The 17221-nt window shown below is 35.8% G+C and overlaps 1 protein-coding gene across 6 annotated transcripts in view; it reads right to left on the bottom strand.

Moving 5' to 3' along the window:
- The window catches only part of GAS2L3 (growth arrest specific 2 like 3), a 55046-nt gene that overhangs the window by 17294 nt on the left and 20531 nt on the right, over positions 1 to 17221 (bottom strand). For 5 of the 6 annotated variants that reach the window (XM_055237900.2, XM_063615181.1, XM_063615180.1 and 2 more), the window contains 3 exons: positions 16050 to 16097; positions 10430 to 10598; positions 9213 to 9328 (listed from right to left, as the gene is read on the bottom strand). In XM_055237900.2, the coding sequence (XP_055093875.1) occupies positions 9213 to 9328; positions 10430 to 10598; positions 16050 to 16067 (303 nt within the window). In that variant the 5' untranslated portion in view covers positions 16068 to 16097. The remainder of the gene's footprint in view (positions 1 to 9212; positions 9329 to 10429; positions 10599 to 16049; positions 16098 to 17221) is intronic. The other variant, XM_063615182.1, reaches the window with a different exon arrangement.

Below are 17221 nucleotides of genomic sequence, written 5' to 3'. Positions count from 1 at the left end.
CCACTGTACTCCAGCCTGGGCAACAAAAAAAAAAAAAAAAAAAAAAAAAAAAAATCACAGACACCCATTTTTGCTTACTTCCTTCCATGCAGATTCATAAAGATGGTTCTGAGTTTCTTGAGGAGACTATCAAATAAGGAAGTAGTTGTTCCTTCTTAATTAAAGTTCTTTGAAAACTGATGATCTAAGTTTCACAGAATCTTAATTTTTTTTTACTACCTGCTCCACGAGTATTTAGATAATTCTGCTGAGACTAAGAGATTTTTTTGTTTTGGTTTGGTTTAAATTTTTACTTGAATAAGCAATTCATGAATATGATCTTTGTTAATGCAGTAGGTACAGTAGGATATTAAGTCTTTTTCTCACCTACCCCCAGTTCCTCTCTCTCCCTAGAGTTAACCACTATTACCAGTTCCTTGTATATCCTTCCTGTTACTATTTATTTCCAAAACTAAAATAACCTTAGGAGTTTTTTTTCCTGATTGAATACAGAATAGACAATCATTGCAAAAAAAAAAAATCAAACCAATAGCAAAATACAAAGTATCAACTGAAATCCTCTCACCCACATTTTGACAAGACATCTCTATGCACAACTATACACATATTTGTATCTACAAAATGTCACATAAACCATTCTTCAATTTGATTTGTGTGTGTGTGTGTGCATACACACGAAATGACAGGTTGTAGACATCATCTGGGGTTCAAAATAACATATTTAAAAATTGTTTCTAATGAATATATAATATTCCAATGTGTCTGGTTACCATAATTAAATTTTAACAATTTCTCTATTGATGAACATTTAGGTTGTTCCTAATTTTTTTACTATCACTTTCACAAACTTCTGATTATCTTCTCAGAATAAACTGCTACAAGTAGAACTATGTATCAAAAGATGTGCTTTAGGGGGCAGAGCAAGATAGCCCCATACTAACTTACACCATTCGTCTTACCCATAGGAATATCAAATTTTAACAACTAGCTACACACAAAAAGCACCATTACAAGAATCAAAAATCAAATGAGCAATCTGATTTTAATTTCGTATCACTGAGAGAGACATTGAAGAGGGCAGGAAAGACAGTCTTAAACTGCCCACCGCTTCCTCCATCTTCCGGCAGCAACCACATGGCACAGAGTACCTGTGTATTTGGGAGAGGGAGAGCACAGTGATTTTGAGGCTTTACATTGAACTCACTGCTGTTCTGGTTCAGCAGAAGGCAGAACCAGGCTTTAATACCTGACGTCTGCCCATAGAGAAAGCATTTGGACCAACCCCAGCTAGAGGGGACTCACCCATTATAGTAATCAGAGCTTGAGTTCAGACAAGCCTTGCTACCACAAACTGGAGTGCTCTGGGGACCTAAGTGAACTGAGGGGCAGTCTAGGCCACAAGAATTCCAAGTCCTAGGCAAGCCCAGTGCTGAGCTGGACTCAGAGCCAGTGGACCAGAGGGGAGGAGCATATGACCTACTGAGACATCAACCAGGGTGGCTAAGTGTGTGCTTGCACCATCCCTCCCCCATCCACTGGCAGCAGCCACAAGGTGCAGAGAAAGCTGTGCACTTGGGAGACAGCGCAGCAACTGGAGGATTTACACTGAACTCAGTGCTGCCTTGACACAGTAGTGACCTGGCAGGATTCATCACCTGCTGAGTAAAGAATCCCTGGGCCCTGAATAACCAGCAGTGATACCCAGGTAATACGCCATGGGTGTTGGGCTCTGAGACATGCTAGCTTCAGGTGGGACTGAATACATTCCCAGTATTGGTGCCTACAATGAAAGACTCCTCCTGTTTGAGAAAGACAGGGGGAAAAGTAAGGCAGACTCTGTCTTGTGCCTTAGGGACCAACTCAGCCACGGTGGGGTAGAGCACCAAGCAAGCTCTGAGGGGTCCCCAGCTTCAGGCCTAGGCTCTTCGTCAGCATTTCTGGAACTGGCCTGGGCCAGAGGGCAGGCCACTGCCCTGAAGGGTAAGTCCCAGGCCTGGCAGCATTCACCACAAGCTGACTAAAGAGCCCTTGGGTTCTATTAGCAGTGGCCTGGCAGAAACCCACATGGGCCCGTGGTGGTAGTAGCCACAGGGAGAGGCTCCTCTGCCCATAAAAAGAGGAAGAAAGAGTGGGAAGGATTTTGGCTTGTGGTCTGAGTGCTGGCTTTGCTGCAGTAAAACAAAACATCAGGTAAATTCCTAAGGTTTAAGACTTCAGGCTGGGTGCGGTGGCTCAAGCCTGTAATCCCAGCACCTTGGGAGGCCGAGGCGGGCGGATCACGAGGTCAGGAGACCGAGACCATGGTGAAACCCCGTCTCTACTAAAAATACAAAAAAAATTAGCCGAGCGCAGTGATGGGTGCCTGTAGTCCCAGCTACACGGGAGGCTGAGGCAGGAGAATGGCGTGAACCCGGGAGGTGGAGCTTGCAGTGAGCTGAGATCGCACCACTGCACTCCAGCCTGGGCGACAGAGCAAGACTCCGTCTCAAAAAAAAAAAAAAAAGACTTAAATCTCACTCCCAGACAGCATCTCTGGACCCAACAGGGCCTGGGGGAATATGACTCTGAAGGGAGGGACACAAACCTGGCTAGCTGTGACACCTGCTGATAATAGAGCCCTAGGGCCTTGAGTGAACTTAGGTGGTAGGCAAGTGGTGGTTACAGCAGGTCTTGGGCGAGACCCAGTGCTGTGCTGGCTTCAGGTGTGAAACAGTGCAGTCTCAGTGGTGGTGGCCACAGGGGCACTTGTGTCCCCCCATCCCCAGATCCAGGAGGCCCAGCACAAAGGGAGATACTCCATTCGTTTGGGATGAAGTAAGGAAAAAAAACCCACATGCACACACAAGAATCTCTATCTGGTAATCCAGAGAATTCTTCTAGACCTTATCCAAGATCACTAAGGCGGTACCTCTATAAGTCTGCGAGAACCACGGCATTATTGGGTTTGGGGCCCAAGTCCCTTTGAATACCTGAAAAGCCTTCCCAAGAACAATGGACACAACAAGCCCAGACTGCAAAGACTACAATAAATGCCTAACTCTTCAATGCCTAGACACTGATGAACACTTACAAGCATCAAGACCATTCAGGAAAACATGACCTCACTAAATAAATAAGGTACCAGGGACCAATCCTGAAGAAACAGAGATATGTGACCTTTCAGACAGAGAATTGAAAATAGCTGTGTTTTGGAAACTCAAATAAATTCAAGATAACATAGAGAAAGAATACTATCAGACAAATTTAACAAAGAGACTGAAATTATTTAAAAGAATCAAGTAGAAATTCTAGAGTTGAGAAATGCAATTGACATACTGAAGAAATGCATCAGGGTCTCTTAATAGCAGAACCGATCAAGCAGAAGAAAGAATTACTGAGCTTCAAGGAAGCCTACTTGAAAATACAGAGGAGACAAAAGAAAAGATAAAAAACAACGAAGCATACCTAAAGGACCTAGAAAATAGCCTCAAAAGGCTAAACCTAAGAGTTAGTGGCCTTAAAGAGGAGGCAGAGAGAGAGAGAGATGGGGATAGAAAGTTTATTCAAAGGGGTATTATCACAGAACTTCCCAAACCTAGAGAAAGATACCAATATTCAAGTACAAGAAGGTTATAAAACACTAGCAGATTTAACCCAAAGAACACTACCTCAAGACATTTAATAAACTCCCAAAGGTCAAGGATAAAGAAAGGATCCTAAAAGCAGCAATAGAAAAGAAACAGATAATATACAATGGAGCTCCAGTATGTCTGGCAGCAAATTTTTCAGTGGAAACCTTACAGGCCAAGAAAGAGTGACATGGCATTTAAAGTGCTGAAGGAAAAAACCTTTTACCCTAGAATAGTATATCCAGTGAAAATATCCTTTAAGCATGAAGGAGAAATAGAGACTTTCCCAGACAACAAAAACTGAGGGATTTCATCCACACCAGACCATCCTACAAGAAATGCTGAAGTGAGTTCTTCAGTCTGAAAGAAAAGGATGTTAATGAGCAATAAGAATACTCTGGTTTCTCTTCAGAGCATATAAATCTTTTGCCTTTTAATGAGCAATAAGAAATCATCTGAAAATACAAAATTCACTAGTAATAGTACACAGGAAAACACAAAATACTGTAACACTGTAATTATGGTATGCAAAATATTATATTAAAGTAGAAAGACTAAGCAATGAACCAATCAAAATTAATAACTACAACTTTTCAAGACATAGTATAATAAGACATAAAGAAAAACAACAAAAATTAAAAAGCAAGGGGATGAAGTTAGAGTTTTTATTAGTTTTCTTTTTGCTACTAATAGTTCATTTGCTTATGCAATCAGTTTAAAATAATGGGTTATATTATTTGCAAGTCTCATGGTAACCTCAAATCAAAAAACGTACAACAGATACAGATACACAAAAAATAAAAATAAAAAGTAAGAAATTAAAGCATACCACCAGAGAAAATCACCTTTACTAAAAGAAAGACAGGAAGGAAGGAAAGAAGGAGCCGACCAAAAAACAACCAGAAAACAGCAAAATGGCAGGAGTAAGTCCTTATTTATCAGTTATAACACTGAATGTAAATAGACTAAATTCTCCAATCAAAAGACACAGGGTAGCTGAATGGATGAAAAAGCAAGACCCAATTATCTGTCGCCTCCAAGAAACACTCTTCACCTATAAAGACACATATAGACTGAAAATATAGGGATGGAAAAAGATATTCCATGCCAATGGGAAACCGAAAAAGAACAGGAGTAGCTATATTTATATCAGACAAAATGAATTTTAAGACAAAACCCATAAGAAGAGACAAAGAAGGTCATTATACAATGACAAAGAGGTCAATTCAGCAAGAGGATATAAAAATTGTAAATATATACACACCCAATGCTAGAACACTCAGATAAATAAAGCAAATATTATTACAGCTAAAGAGAGAGATAGACTCCAACACCCCACTTTCAGCATTGGTCAGATCTTCCGGAGACAGAAAATCAAAAAAGACACATCAGACTTAATCTTCACTATAGAACAAATGGACCTAATAGATATTTACAGAACATCTCATTCAGCAGCTGCTTTATTCTCCTCAGCAGATGGATCATTCTCAAGCATAGATCATGTTAGGTCACAAAACAAGTCCTAAAACGTTAAAAAAAACCTGAAATAACATAAAGCATCTTCTCTGACCATAATGGAATAAAACTGGAAATCCATAACAAGAGTAATTTCAGAAACAATATAAACACATGGAAATTAAACAATATGTTCCTGAATGACTGACCAGTGGGTCAATGAGGAAATTAAGAAGAAAACTGAAAATTTTTCTTGAAAAAAATAATAATGAAAACACAAATACCAAAACCTATGGGATACAGTGAAAGCAGTATTAAGAGGTAAATTTATAGCTGTAAGTGTCCACATCAAAAAAGAAGAAAAACTTAAAATAAATAACCTAACAATGCATCTTAAAGAACTAAAAAGCAAATGCAAATCAACTTGAAATTAGTACAAGAAAAGAAATAATCAAAACCAGCAGAAATAAATAAAATTGAAATGACAAAAACAATACCAAAAGACAAACAAAACTTAAAGTTGGTTTTTTGAAAGGATAAATAAAATTGACAGACCTTAAGTCAGACTAAGAAAAAAAGAGAGAAGACCCAAATAAAATCAGAGATGAAAAAGGAGACATTACAACTGATACCACAGAAATTTAAAGGATCATACTGAGCAACTGTATGACAACAAAACCTGAACAGACCAATAACAAGTTAACAAGATCAAAGCCGTAATAAAAAGCCTCCCAGTGAAGAAAAGCCTGGGACCCGAGGGCTTCACTGCTGAAGCCCTAGTGTTCTTTGGGTTAAACATTTAAAGAAGAATTAATAGCAATCCTACTCAAACTATTCTGAAAAGCAGCAGAGGAGGGATTACTTCCAAACTCATTTGATGAGGCCAGTATTACACCAAAACCAGACAAACATATATCAAAAAATGAAGACAACGGACCAATATCTCTGATGAATGTTGCTGCAAAAATCCTCAACAAAATACTAGCAAACTGAATTCAACAATACATTTAAAAGATTACTCATCATGACCAACTGGGATTTATCCCAGGGATGCAAAGATGTTTCAACATATGCAAATAAATCAGTGTGATACATCTTACCAACAGAATGAAGTATAAAAACCATATATATCATTTCAACTGATGTTGAAAAAGCATTTGATAAAATTTAAATCCCTTTGTGATAAAAACCCTAAAGAAACTGGGTATAGAAGGAACACACCTCAGCATAATAAAAGCCATATGATGACAGACCCACAGCTAGTATCATACCAAATGGGGAAAAACTGAAAGCCTTTCCTCTAAGGTCTGGACCACAACAAGGATGCCCACTTTCATCATTGTCATTCAACCCAGTTCTGGAAGTCCTAGCTAGAGTAATCAGACAAGAGAAAGAAAGATTTTGCATCCAAACTGGAAAGGAGGATGTCAAATATTCTTGTTTGCAGATGATACGATCTTATATTTAGAAAAACCTAAAGACCCCACACACAAAAAAACTATTAGAGCTGATAAACAAATTCAATAAAGTTTCAGGACACAAAATCAACATACAAAAATCTGTAGCATTTTTGTGCCAACAATCTGAGAAGGAAATAAAAAGTAATCCCATTTACAACAGTCACAAATAAAATTAAATACCTAGGAATTAACTTAAGCTAAGAAGTGAAATATCTCTACGATAAACAAAACACTAATGAAAAATTGAAGAGGACACCAAAAAATGGAAAAATATTCCATGTGCATGGATTGAAAGAATCAATATTGTTAAAATGGCTATACTACTCAAAGCAATCTACAGATTCAATGCAATCCTTATCAAAATACCAATGACGTTCTTCATAGAAATGGAAAAAAGATCCTAAAATTTATATGGAATCACAAAAGACCGAGAATAATCAAAGCTATCTTGAGCAAAAAGAACAAAATTGGAGGAATCACATTACCTAACTTCAACCAAAACAGTATGGTACTGGCATAAAAAGAGACACAGACCAATGGAACAGAAAAGAAAACCCAGAAATAAATCCAGATAACTACAGTGAACTCACTTATAACAAAGGTGCTAAGAACATAGATTGGAGAAAGGACAGTCTCTTCGATAAAATCTGCTGGGAAAACTGGGTATTCACACGCAGAAGAACGAAACTTGACCCCTATCTCTCACCATATATAAAAATGAAATAAAAATGGATTAAAGACTTAAATCTAAGACCTCATACTATGCAACTGCTACAAGAAAACATTGGGAAAACTCTCCAGGATATTGGTCTGGGCAAAAACTTCGTAATACCCCAAAAGCAGAAGCAACCAAATCAAAAATAAATAGAATCATATCAAGTTAAAAAGCTTCTGCACTGTAAAAGAAACAACACATTGAAAAACAACCCAGAGAATGGGATAAAATATTTGCAAACAATCCATCTGACAAAGGATTAATAAGTAGAATATATAAGGAGCTCAAACAACTCTGTAGGATAAAATCTAATAATCCGATTTAAAAATGGGCAAAAAATTTGAATAGACATTTCTCAAAAGACACACAAATGGCAAACAGGTATATGAAAAGGTGCTCAACATCACTGATCATCAGAGAAATGCAAATTAAAACTACAATGAGATATCTCACCCCAATTAAAATGGCTTTTATCCAGAAGACAAGCAATAACAAATGCTGGCAAAGATGTGGAGAAAAGGGAACCTTCATACACTGCTGGTGGTAATATAAATCACTACAGCCACTATGGAGAACAGTTTGGAGGTTCCTCAGAAAACTAAACATAGAGCTACCATATGACCCAACAACCCACTGGGTATATACCCAACAGAAAGGAAATCAGTATATTAAAGAGACTATCTGCACTCCCATGTTTTCTGAAGCACTGTTCTCAATAACCAAGATTTGGAATCAACCTAAAAGTCCATCAACAGACGACTAGGTAAAGAAAATGTGGCATATATATACAATGGAGTACCACTGAGCTATTAAAAAGACTGAGATCCTGTCATTTGCAACAACATGGTTGGAACTGTAGGTCATTATGTTAAGTGAAATATATTAGGCAAGAAAGAAAATCACCAAATGTTCTCAATTATTTGTGGGTGCTAAAAATCAAAACAATTGAACTCATGGAGATAGCAGAAGGATGGTTAGCAGAGGCTGGGAAGAGTTATGGGAGGTGGGGGGAAGTGGAGATGGTTAAGGGTGCAAAAAATATAGTTAGAAAGAATTATTAAGACCTAGTACTTGATAGCACAACAGGGTGACTACAGTCAATAATAGTTTAATTGTACATTTAAAAATAACTAAAGGAGTACAATTGGATTGCTTGTAAAAACAAAGAATAAATGCTTGAGGGAATGGATATCCTATTTTCCATGATGTGATTATTACTTATTGCATGCCTGTATCAAAGTATCTCAGGTACCCCATAAGTATATACACCTAGTATATGTACCCACAAAATATTTTTTACAAGATATACTTTATTTTCAGTGATATACATATATATATATATACACACACATATCATCCACTGTACCCCAGAATGATGATACTCCTTTATATTTCCACCAACTGTGTGTAAATTTCCAGACTCCAAACTCTTGAGAATACCTACATTTGATGAAAAGACAGGAAACCTTATCTACTTCAAATCATGACTTCAGGGTTAATGAATGAAAACTGTCTAAAAAATTTATTATTTATCCAATAAATATTTATAAAATTTACCAACGCAATATATGGAGAATGTATAAAGAAGAAAATAATAATAATAGCAGCTGCTACTTGTGTGCCAGGAACCATCACAAGCTCTTTTCCCATTTAACCCTCACAACAGTTCTACAAGGAAGTTATGTTAATGTTCTCAAGAAGAGCTGGATCTACTATGCATCAAGCACTATGTTAGACACCATCTATACATTCATTCATTTAATTTGATTGAACTCTCACAAATAAATCCTAAGGTAACTGCTAATCTCATTTTATGAAAGAGAACATTTTTCCAGATTTTGAAAAGGGTTAAGTAAATTATTTAACATCTCATAGGTAGTTGGCATGGAAGTTTACAACCTTCTAGAGATAAGAAATGTACATAAATTAATATGTACCAAGACATAAAATCAATACTGTCAAACATTTACTTACCCCTGATTCTTCAGCGTTGCATGTTTTCACCATGTTTTGAAGAACATCAATCAGTTGACATAATAGTACTCCATTATCAAGTTCTTCCAATAATTTTTCTGCCTTAACTTTAATACCTAAAAATATATTTCAAAGTTAAGATTCTTCTAGAAAGAAAAACTCAAACAATATGGTTAAAATTAATTACATAGAATCAGATTACAGCAAAACACTAGAAAAATATCAGATCAGACTCTAAATACCTACTCTTAGAAGGTACAGTTAAAATAGCAAATAATGGCCAGTTAATGATACTGAAACAAAAATATCTGTAATGTAGAAGTACAGAAAAAATAAAGAAAACTGACATCGATTTTATTTCATTTAAAATGAAATAAATTCACTGCATATTAATATTCCTTGCACAAGAAAAACAGTCTCAATAAATAAGATGGACTTGGTTGCAATTTTAAAATTAAAGACAATACCATAACAAATACCCAGGGAATACTAACTTTTTACTTCTAGAATGTCTTCTTTAAAAACATTATTATTACATAATAAACTCTAAACATTATCCATCAAACTGATAATAGACAACTACAATGGGTATTTGGTATTTAATTATCTTGGAAGGGCTATATCTTTTAAAATATTCTTTTTCATGAAAACTTGAGAATTCTACATAAAATTATTTAAAGTAAAATTTTTCTGGGGAGAAAGTTTAAAGCATTCATCATATTCTCTAATAGAGTAAAAAATATGATGCCAGACATTCTCCAACCTGACATTTCTTCCTAGGTTTCATATGGCTCTATCCTTCAATGCCTCAGAAATTGTAATCATTTAACCTACAGTGTAAGTTTCACTCAAAGTTCATGGCTTATAAAAGACTAAGGTGGGTCAAGGTGGGAGGAAATCAGTAAAAAAAAAAAATTAGACCAATACAATTTTTAAAGATGATTTTAATATTAACAGTGAAAATGTTCATTATTCAAAGCTTACTGACCTCTTCAGTTAAATCGCAAATTTCCTACTATTCAAGACCCAAGGTTCAAGATGAATCAGACTATTTCCCCAGCTGAAACGTAACCTTGGTGAGAGCAAGGGCACTGAATATTTCATTCACTAGAGTATCCCCAGCATCTGTAACAATCACTCCTTGACAAAGAGTAAGGCTCTCAATAAATGCATATTGAATAAGATAATACAATTTTGGGTATTGTTTCAAGCCTCACCTAATAAACCAGATAACCAGATTGACAGATCTTCTTGCATGGGCAACAAAGTGGCTTCATGCCTCACAGCTATCCACTCATCATACTGACAAACATTAGCCAATCCTGGTCCGTGTCTGGGAGTCAGAGGACTCCGAGGACTTAGAGGCAGATCTTCTCCAAACCATACCTAAAGAAAAAAAAAAAATCAATCAACTGAATGAATAAAACCTTTGCTAAAAGTCATCATAATCCACATCAATATTTAAATGATGAAGCATAAATCATACATAATAGACACATATAAAAAGCTGCTGTAGCTCACAGCAAATATATAAATTAGAAGCAAAGTATTAGTCCTATTCTGCTGCCCAGGCTAGAGTGCAGTGATGTCATTATGGTTCACTGCAGCCTCGACTCCCAGGCTCAAGCAATCCTCCCACCTCAGCCTCCCGAGTAGCTGAGAGCACAGGCACATGCCACCACACCCAGCTAAGTTTTTAATTTTATGTATTGCAGAGATGTGGTCACCCTATGTTGCCCAGGCTGGTCTTGAACTACCGGGCTCAAGTGATCCTTCCACCTCAGACTCCCAAAGTGCTGGGATTATAGGCATGAGCCACTGTGCCCAGCCAAGACATTTTCAATATTCAATACTGTGGTAAATGTAAGAAAACCCCTAATTAATGAATGGATTCTACTATTGAGCCAAGAGGGTACAATTCAACAAATAATATTTTTCCTTCACTTGTTAGCTGAGTAAGTTTAACAAGTTACTTGGCCAGAGTCTTAACATCTTAGCTGTAGGATGGGTTAGTGATTCCTGCCTTATAAAACACACCTTTGTAGCATCTGGCATTGGGCCTAGCAGATAGCAGAGACTCAATAAACATTTGTTGAATGAATGAAGCATAAATGGCATTTTGTAAATTTCAAATCATAGTAACAGTGTTATCTTTAAAAAAATTTCTAAGTACTTTAGTTTAAAACAAGTGGATGGCAAACTATAGTCCATGGGGAAAATCTTGTCTCACCTATTTTGTAAGCCCAGAAGCTAAGAATGGTTTGTACATTTTAAAATGGCTGTTATATAAGTAACTGCATAGTATCTCAGTTTTGCCTACTGGCCCACAAAGCATGAAATACTACCTGGCCAACTGAAGTTTAGAATAAAAACTGACACTCTATAAATTTTATAATTGTATAGATGTTATAATCGACACTTGCAAAATTTTGAAATATGATTAGAGATTCTTTAATGTAAGATTATTTATAGAAAAGGCTGTATCAATTCTTCAGATTGTAAAAGAAGTAATCATGTCATTATGAAGTCACTTTTTAAAACAGATATAAATATCTCTTGTCCTTCTCCTTACTGAACAACTTAGGAATATTATTAGAGCCTAAGTGAATGCATAGGAGATTCCAAGAGTGGGGTGGCTCGGAATGGACAGTCAGAGCATGAGTGAGGTGAGTGGGCATCCAGGTATGGGGACAGCCCTGTGCAAGATGTCAGACCCTGAGTAGGATAAAGAGGGCATCTAACAGGTGCAAAGGGGGAATGTCCCAATACAGAGTGTCAGAGTCCAAGTGAGCTGAGCATCTACCCAGGGTGTGGGTGGCAGCAACAATGAAAGAATGGTAACACACATTAGGATTTATCAAATGGGAGCCAATCTTCTCACTGAAGGCAGGTACAAATATGGAATGAGAGAAGCAAGAACGAATCCTTTGGTGTTGAATTCAAGTATCTCTTATCTGAAAGTAAAGAAACTCTCGAAGAATGCCAAAAGGACACATAAGCCAGCATGAAGGGACTTCTACTGGCTGAACTGAGGGCAATTTGAGCATTGAGATAAATGATAGAAATGGATTATACCACACTGAATAAAATAGGAAACTATAAGTTAACACAGATATAAACGAATACACCAAAATTTTGACAAGAATGGGATTTTTACATAGTTTCAAAGTACCTGCATACAAAATACTACAAAGGGAAAAGGAGTAATTTTACAGTTCAGAAACCTGACAGACAGCATCTGAACCAAATAACGGAGGTGAACTCCATCAATAATGGGGCAAATCAAAATCGTATGCCACCTGATAGGACGCAATGAGAAAAATTCCTGCCCAAGATGCATAACCTAAGTTTAGTCATGAAAAAACATCAAGCAAATCCAAATTGAGGGACATTCTACAAGATAAGTGGTCTGGAATATTCAAAAGTATCAAGGTAATTAAAGACAAGCAAAGACTGAGATACTGTTCCAGCCTAATGAAGACTAAAGAGACATGAAAATTAAATGCAACACATAAATTTGAGCTGGTTATTACTGAGACAACTGGCAACACTTGAAAGTGGCCTGCGTATTAAATAGTAGTACTGCAGCAGCATTAATATCCTGATTCTGATTATTTCATTGTGGTTGTATAGGAAGAGGTCCTCGTTTTTGAGAAATACACACTAAAATATTCAGAGGTAATAGTGCACTAGAGTCGCCACTTCCTCTCAAATGGCTCAGGCAAACAAATTTCTCTGTACTACATTTAACTACTCTGTAGTCTGTGATGGCTTCAAAATTTAAAAAAAAAAAAAACTTTTAAAAAAGAACTGTAAGTAAAAGGAATACCAAGTGAATCTAGTCCTTTCTTGATTTTTAAATATAGACCATTTTCCCCTTAAAATATATTAAGCTTACTGAGGTTCATTTGAGGCAAGTCTTACTATACCAGATCAAAATCTACAGCAATACCATAGATATTGCAACAAACTGGTGGCGGGAAGGAGGGGGAAGCTATTTCCAATCTCCTATGATGAGAAATAAACAAGTTTGTTTTTTTTTTTAACCCGAAAGCAAACAAAGAAAATGAATAAACTCAAGAGGTATGCAGGGGTAGGGAAATCTAATAAAAAATAAAAAATAAAATAAAAGTAAATTAAAAAACCTGTCAAAGACAAAAAAGAAATGCAAGTTATTTAAGGGACATTTACTTCAGGAATTAGGGTAGGGATTGGGAAATGAATTCCTAAATATATGAGGATCCTATGAATAGGAAAACGATGTTATTTATTTCCCTGAATTCTCTTAAAATTATTTCCAAGGAAGTACAGTAACGCTTTACTAATTCTTCCCTTTATAAGCATATCTTATTTCTATTATAATCCTGGGACTCAAGGTAATGCTTAGCACATAGTATTCAAACATATTCGTTCAATAATTGAGGAACAGATATTAGCAAATGACTCTTTGTACCATCAAAATCAAAATGTATCTTACAATCAATTGTATTTGACAGTCAATGGAATATGTTATTTGTCCATTAACCATCTGGTTGAGCTGAAAAAAAGCAGCGCAGATGTAAATGTTTGTCAAGGAAAGAAGAGCATAAATTAAGAGAGTGGTTTTTTTTAAATCGTGTATGAAAATGGAGAAGCTAACATTTAAAAAAAAAAAGTCACTTTTACTTCTTGTCACATTACAGAGAAGAGTACATGTTGGATTTTCCTATTATTGCAAGCAGACGACTTTAGTAATAACCTGGGCTAGTCAGTAGAAATTAGTATTAAAAGTTAGATATTAACAAAAACTGCATGTATGAAGATTGTTCTCAAACATGCTGAAAGCTGTCATATTGTCATTAACAGATATTTAATTCATGGGTACTCTACAGATTAACTTAGGTACTTGCTTACATTTAGGCAAAATTTTATGCCTATGTACAAATGGGCCTTTTCACAGAGTGATTTCATAGCCTTTGTCAGATTTTCAAATGGGACTATGACCCCAGAAAGGTTAAGAACTATTGTCTGTTGGCTTTTATACTATATGTTTATTAATCAGAATGAACGACACAGATCAATGGCAAGAAATATCTTAAAGTATTAAATTAGTAAGACATCAATTAATAACAGCTATTCACTGGATGTCTCCTCTCTGCAAGGCACTTAATAACCAAGTAACTGTCTAATATAATTGGCACAGAAAGAGGTAGAAATCCTGGGAAGTCCTCACATTCAGCAGCAAAAACCTCCATGAGACATGTGAAGGGAGGATAGTCTTGGGGAAAAAAAATCAATAAAGACAGACCTTAGAATCTGGATCAGAGAAGATTTTTGAAACCATTAGACAAACTATGAAAGAATCTACCATGTTAAGAGGATATAAATGGCCATTAGTGTAGAAATAAGAAAAAACATGGGCAATGCGGCAACAATAAAAAACACTCTATAAGGAATCAAGAAAATATAATTGATAAGAAGCTAATGACATTCCTCAGACTTGGATAAAAAGGGGATGAATAGAAGTAATCAGGTCAAAAATGATTTTGAGTAAAAACAGAGTTCTGAGCATATGCAAGTGGATGTGAGAGGAACCAAAAGGGAAGAATAAGACCTTCTGGGAGACAGTCATGGACTCCCCAGTCCCAAAAGGAAAAGCATGATGGAACTGTATTAGCAGAGTAGGAGATTATAGCTGCAGAGTATAGGAAGGTGGACAACAGGGTCACATGCAGGGCTGTTCTTAACCATTTGATTAATTATCTTCTCTAGGCAGTCATCCACTGTTATATTGATAAGAGAAAGGAAAGGAGAGAGGAGAAGGAGGAGGAGGGGAAGGGAAGACTAACTGACTTTTATGACACAGGTACTATCTCTAGGTTTGTATCTGGAAAATTTTATCATACCAAGGATACAACCAAACTTCTGACGTGCTTACAGGCAATATATATTCTAGCAGGCCATTTGCACATGTTATCTCATTGATTCCTCACAACTACCCTGCAAATTAATCACTATTATCCTCACCACAGAGGTAAGGAAGCAGAGACTCAGAAGTAAGATAACTTGCCAGAATCTCAGAATCAAAGGGGCAGAACTAGGATCAGAACTGAAATCTAATTGATGCAAGTTTTTACTTCCCAAAGCAAATTTTATTATCAGTTGCTTGCTTCTTTCCAGGCAGACCTTCAGTGTGACTTTTAAGTTAATATTCAATCATGTTCTATTTATACAAAAGAAAGAAAACATAAAAAATAAGAATAATATAGCAAACACCAACTCTGGAAATCATTCAAATATAAGGCTATTCTGATTGTCTCATTACACCCAGCTTGCATCCCTCCACACACACACACACACACACACACACACACAAACCCACTCTTTAAATTTTTAATGGCCAGTCATATACAGGCATTTATAGAGCACATGAACAACTATCTGAAATTTAAAAACATATATTTGTTTTCACTAAAAGCTCTTTTAACTGTAAATACATACTAAATTGTAATGAGCGGAAAACCACAAAATATTCCACCTCTTTTCCCACAGTGGTATAAATAAGACAGACCTACCAACCCTAAGATATTTTTACACTTGATCTTAGCCAAAAGGCCGAGAAGAGATAACGCTAAGGTATTTTTGAATTTTACAAATATTCAGTATAAACAAAAGCTTAGAATTGAAAGTTTTTGAGAACTAGACAGTCAAAATATAGTATTTCTGTTATTAAAATGTGATGCTTAAAAAAAACTAGCACAATAAGAACACTTTGTGATAATTTTATCTTTGCTAATTATTACAGCTCAATTATATTAATCTCATAATTTAAATATTGTTTCCCAGAAAAAAACTTACTTGAATTGCAGGCTGCATAGTCACCTATACTGAAATGAAATTTCTTTTCTGAGAAAAGAACAAAATATTAACATACAGTTAACACTGGCAGTTTTGCTACTCCCCCAAACCCCCAAATTACAAGATTTAGGAATGTGTTTACTCGACTGCAAATGCAAAACTTTTCTTCTAGTTAGAATAGTCTGAGTATAAGAGAATTCGTATCACTCCTTGCTTTTTACTTCATAAAGGACTACTCATTTGAAAAAGGAAAACCTGAAACAGATTTTAATATAATACGTATTTTTTGGCATTAGCATCAAAGTAATTCTTGAACCATCTGGACAGTTTTGAAAAAAAATCAACAACAAAACTTAGCTCATATAAAAGTCTCCCAGAATTTTATTTTCCCCTGTGAACATAATGTAAATATAAATATTACAACAACTGATATTGAAAGTCAAGTATCTTTTATCTGATTGTCATCAAAATCCTAACAGGTCATATGGACTTTGCATAAATTCACAAACTTGACTATAAGCTTATTCTGCTAATAAAGATAAACATCAATTTTAACTGTGAACCAAAATGCTCAATGCCTCCCCATAATAATTTTCCAAAGACAAAAAAGAAACAGCAATTTTAGCTCCAAAGTAGTATTCTTGAAATCTACATGGAAAAAAATACTTTAATTCATTGAATTAGGTAAATGCAACTCTTTCCTATATTTTCAAAGGGATAAAAGTGAAGAGTTTAAAAACATTCAACAGTATAGACTGTAAAAACCTAGGATTTTTTATTGCTCATAGCAGCATAATAAGCTAGTCTATTTTTATTGTAAACCACCTTTAAAATATTTTAAGAAAAAATATACAATAATTACAAAGCTATAATGCTATTACTTTCCAAGAAAAAGTTATTTTTTCCTCTAAGTTATATCAGACATACCTCATGCACAGTGTCAACTATACATACCACTTTCCTTTCAGGAACATTTCTTCTAGTACCAAAGTTGAACCTGAGCTAAACCATACTGAAAAGCCTAATAGTATAACACATTTTCTTTGCAGGAAGGCAAAAGACAACAGAATGTCCTTTTTGATGTCATTTTCCCTTCTCTTCACCACAGCAAAAGGCCAAAGTACAAGTGAGCATTCCTAATGAGCTTGTTATGCTTCCCACGAGCTAATTCA

The sequence above is a fragment of the Symphalangus syndactylus genome, chromosome 13, assembly GCF_028878055.3.
Source record: "Symphalangus syndactylus isolate Jambi chromosome 13, NHGRI_mSymSyn1-v2.1_pri, whole genome shotgun sequence".
Taxonomy (NCBI): Eukaryota; Metazoa; Chordata; class Mammalia; order Primates; family Hylobatidae; genus Symphalangus; species Symphalangus syndactylus.
This window is presented reverse-complemented; position numbering and strand designations above follow the sequence as displayed.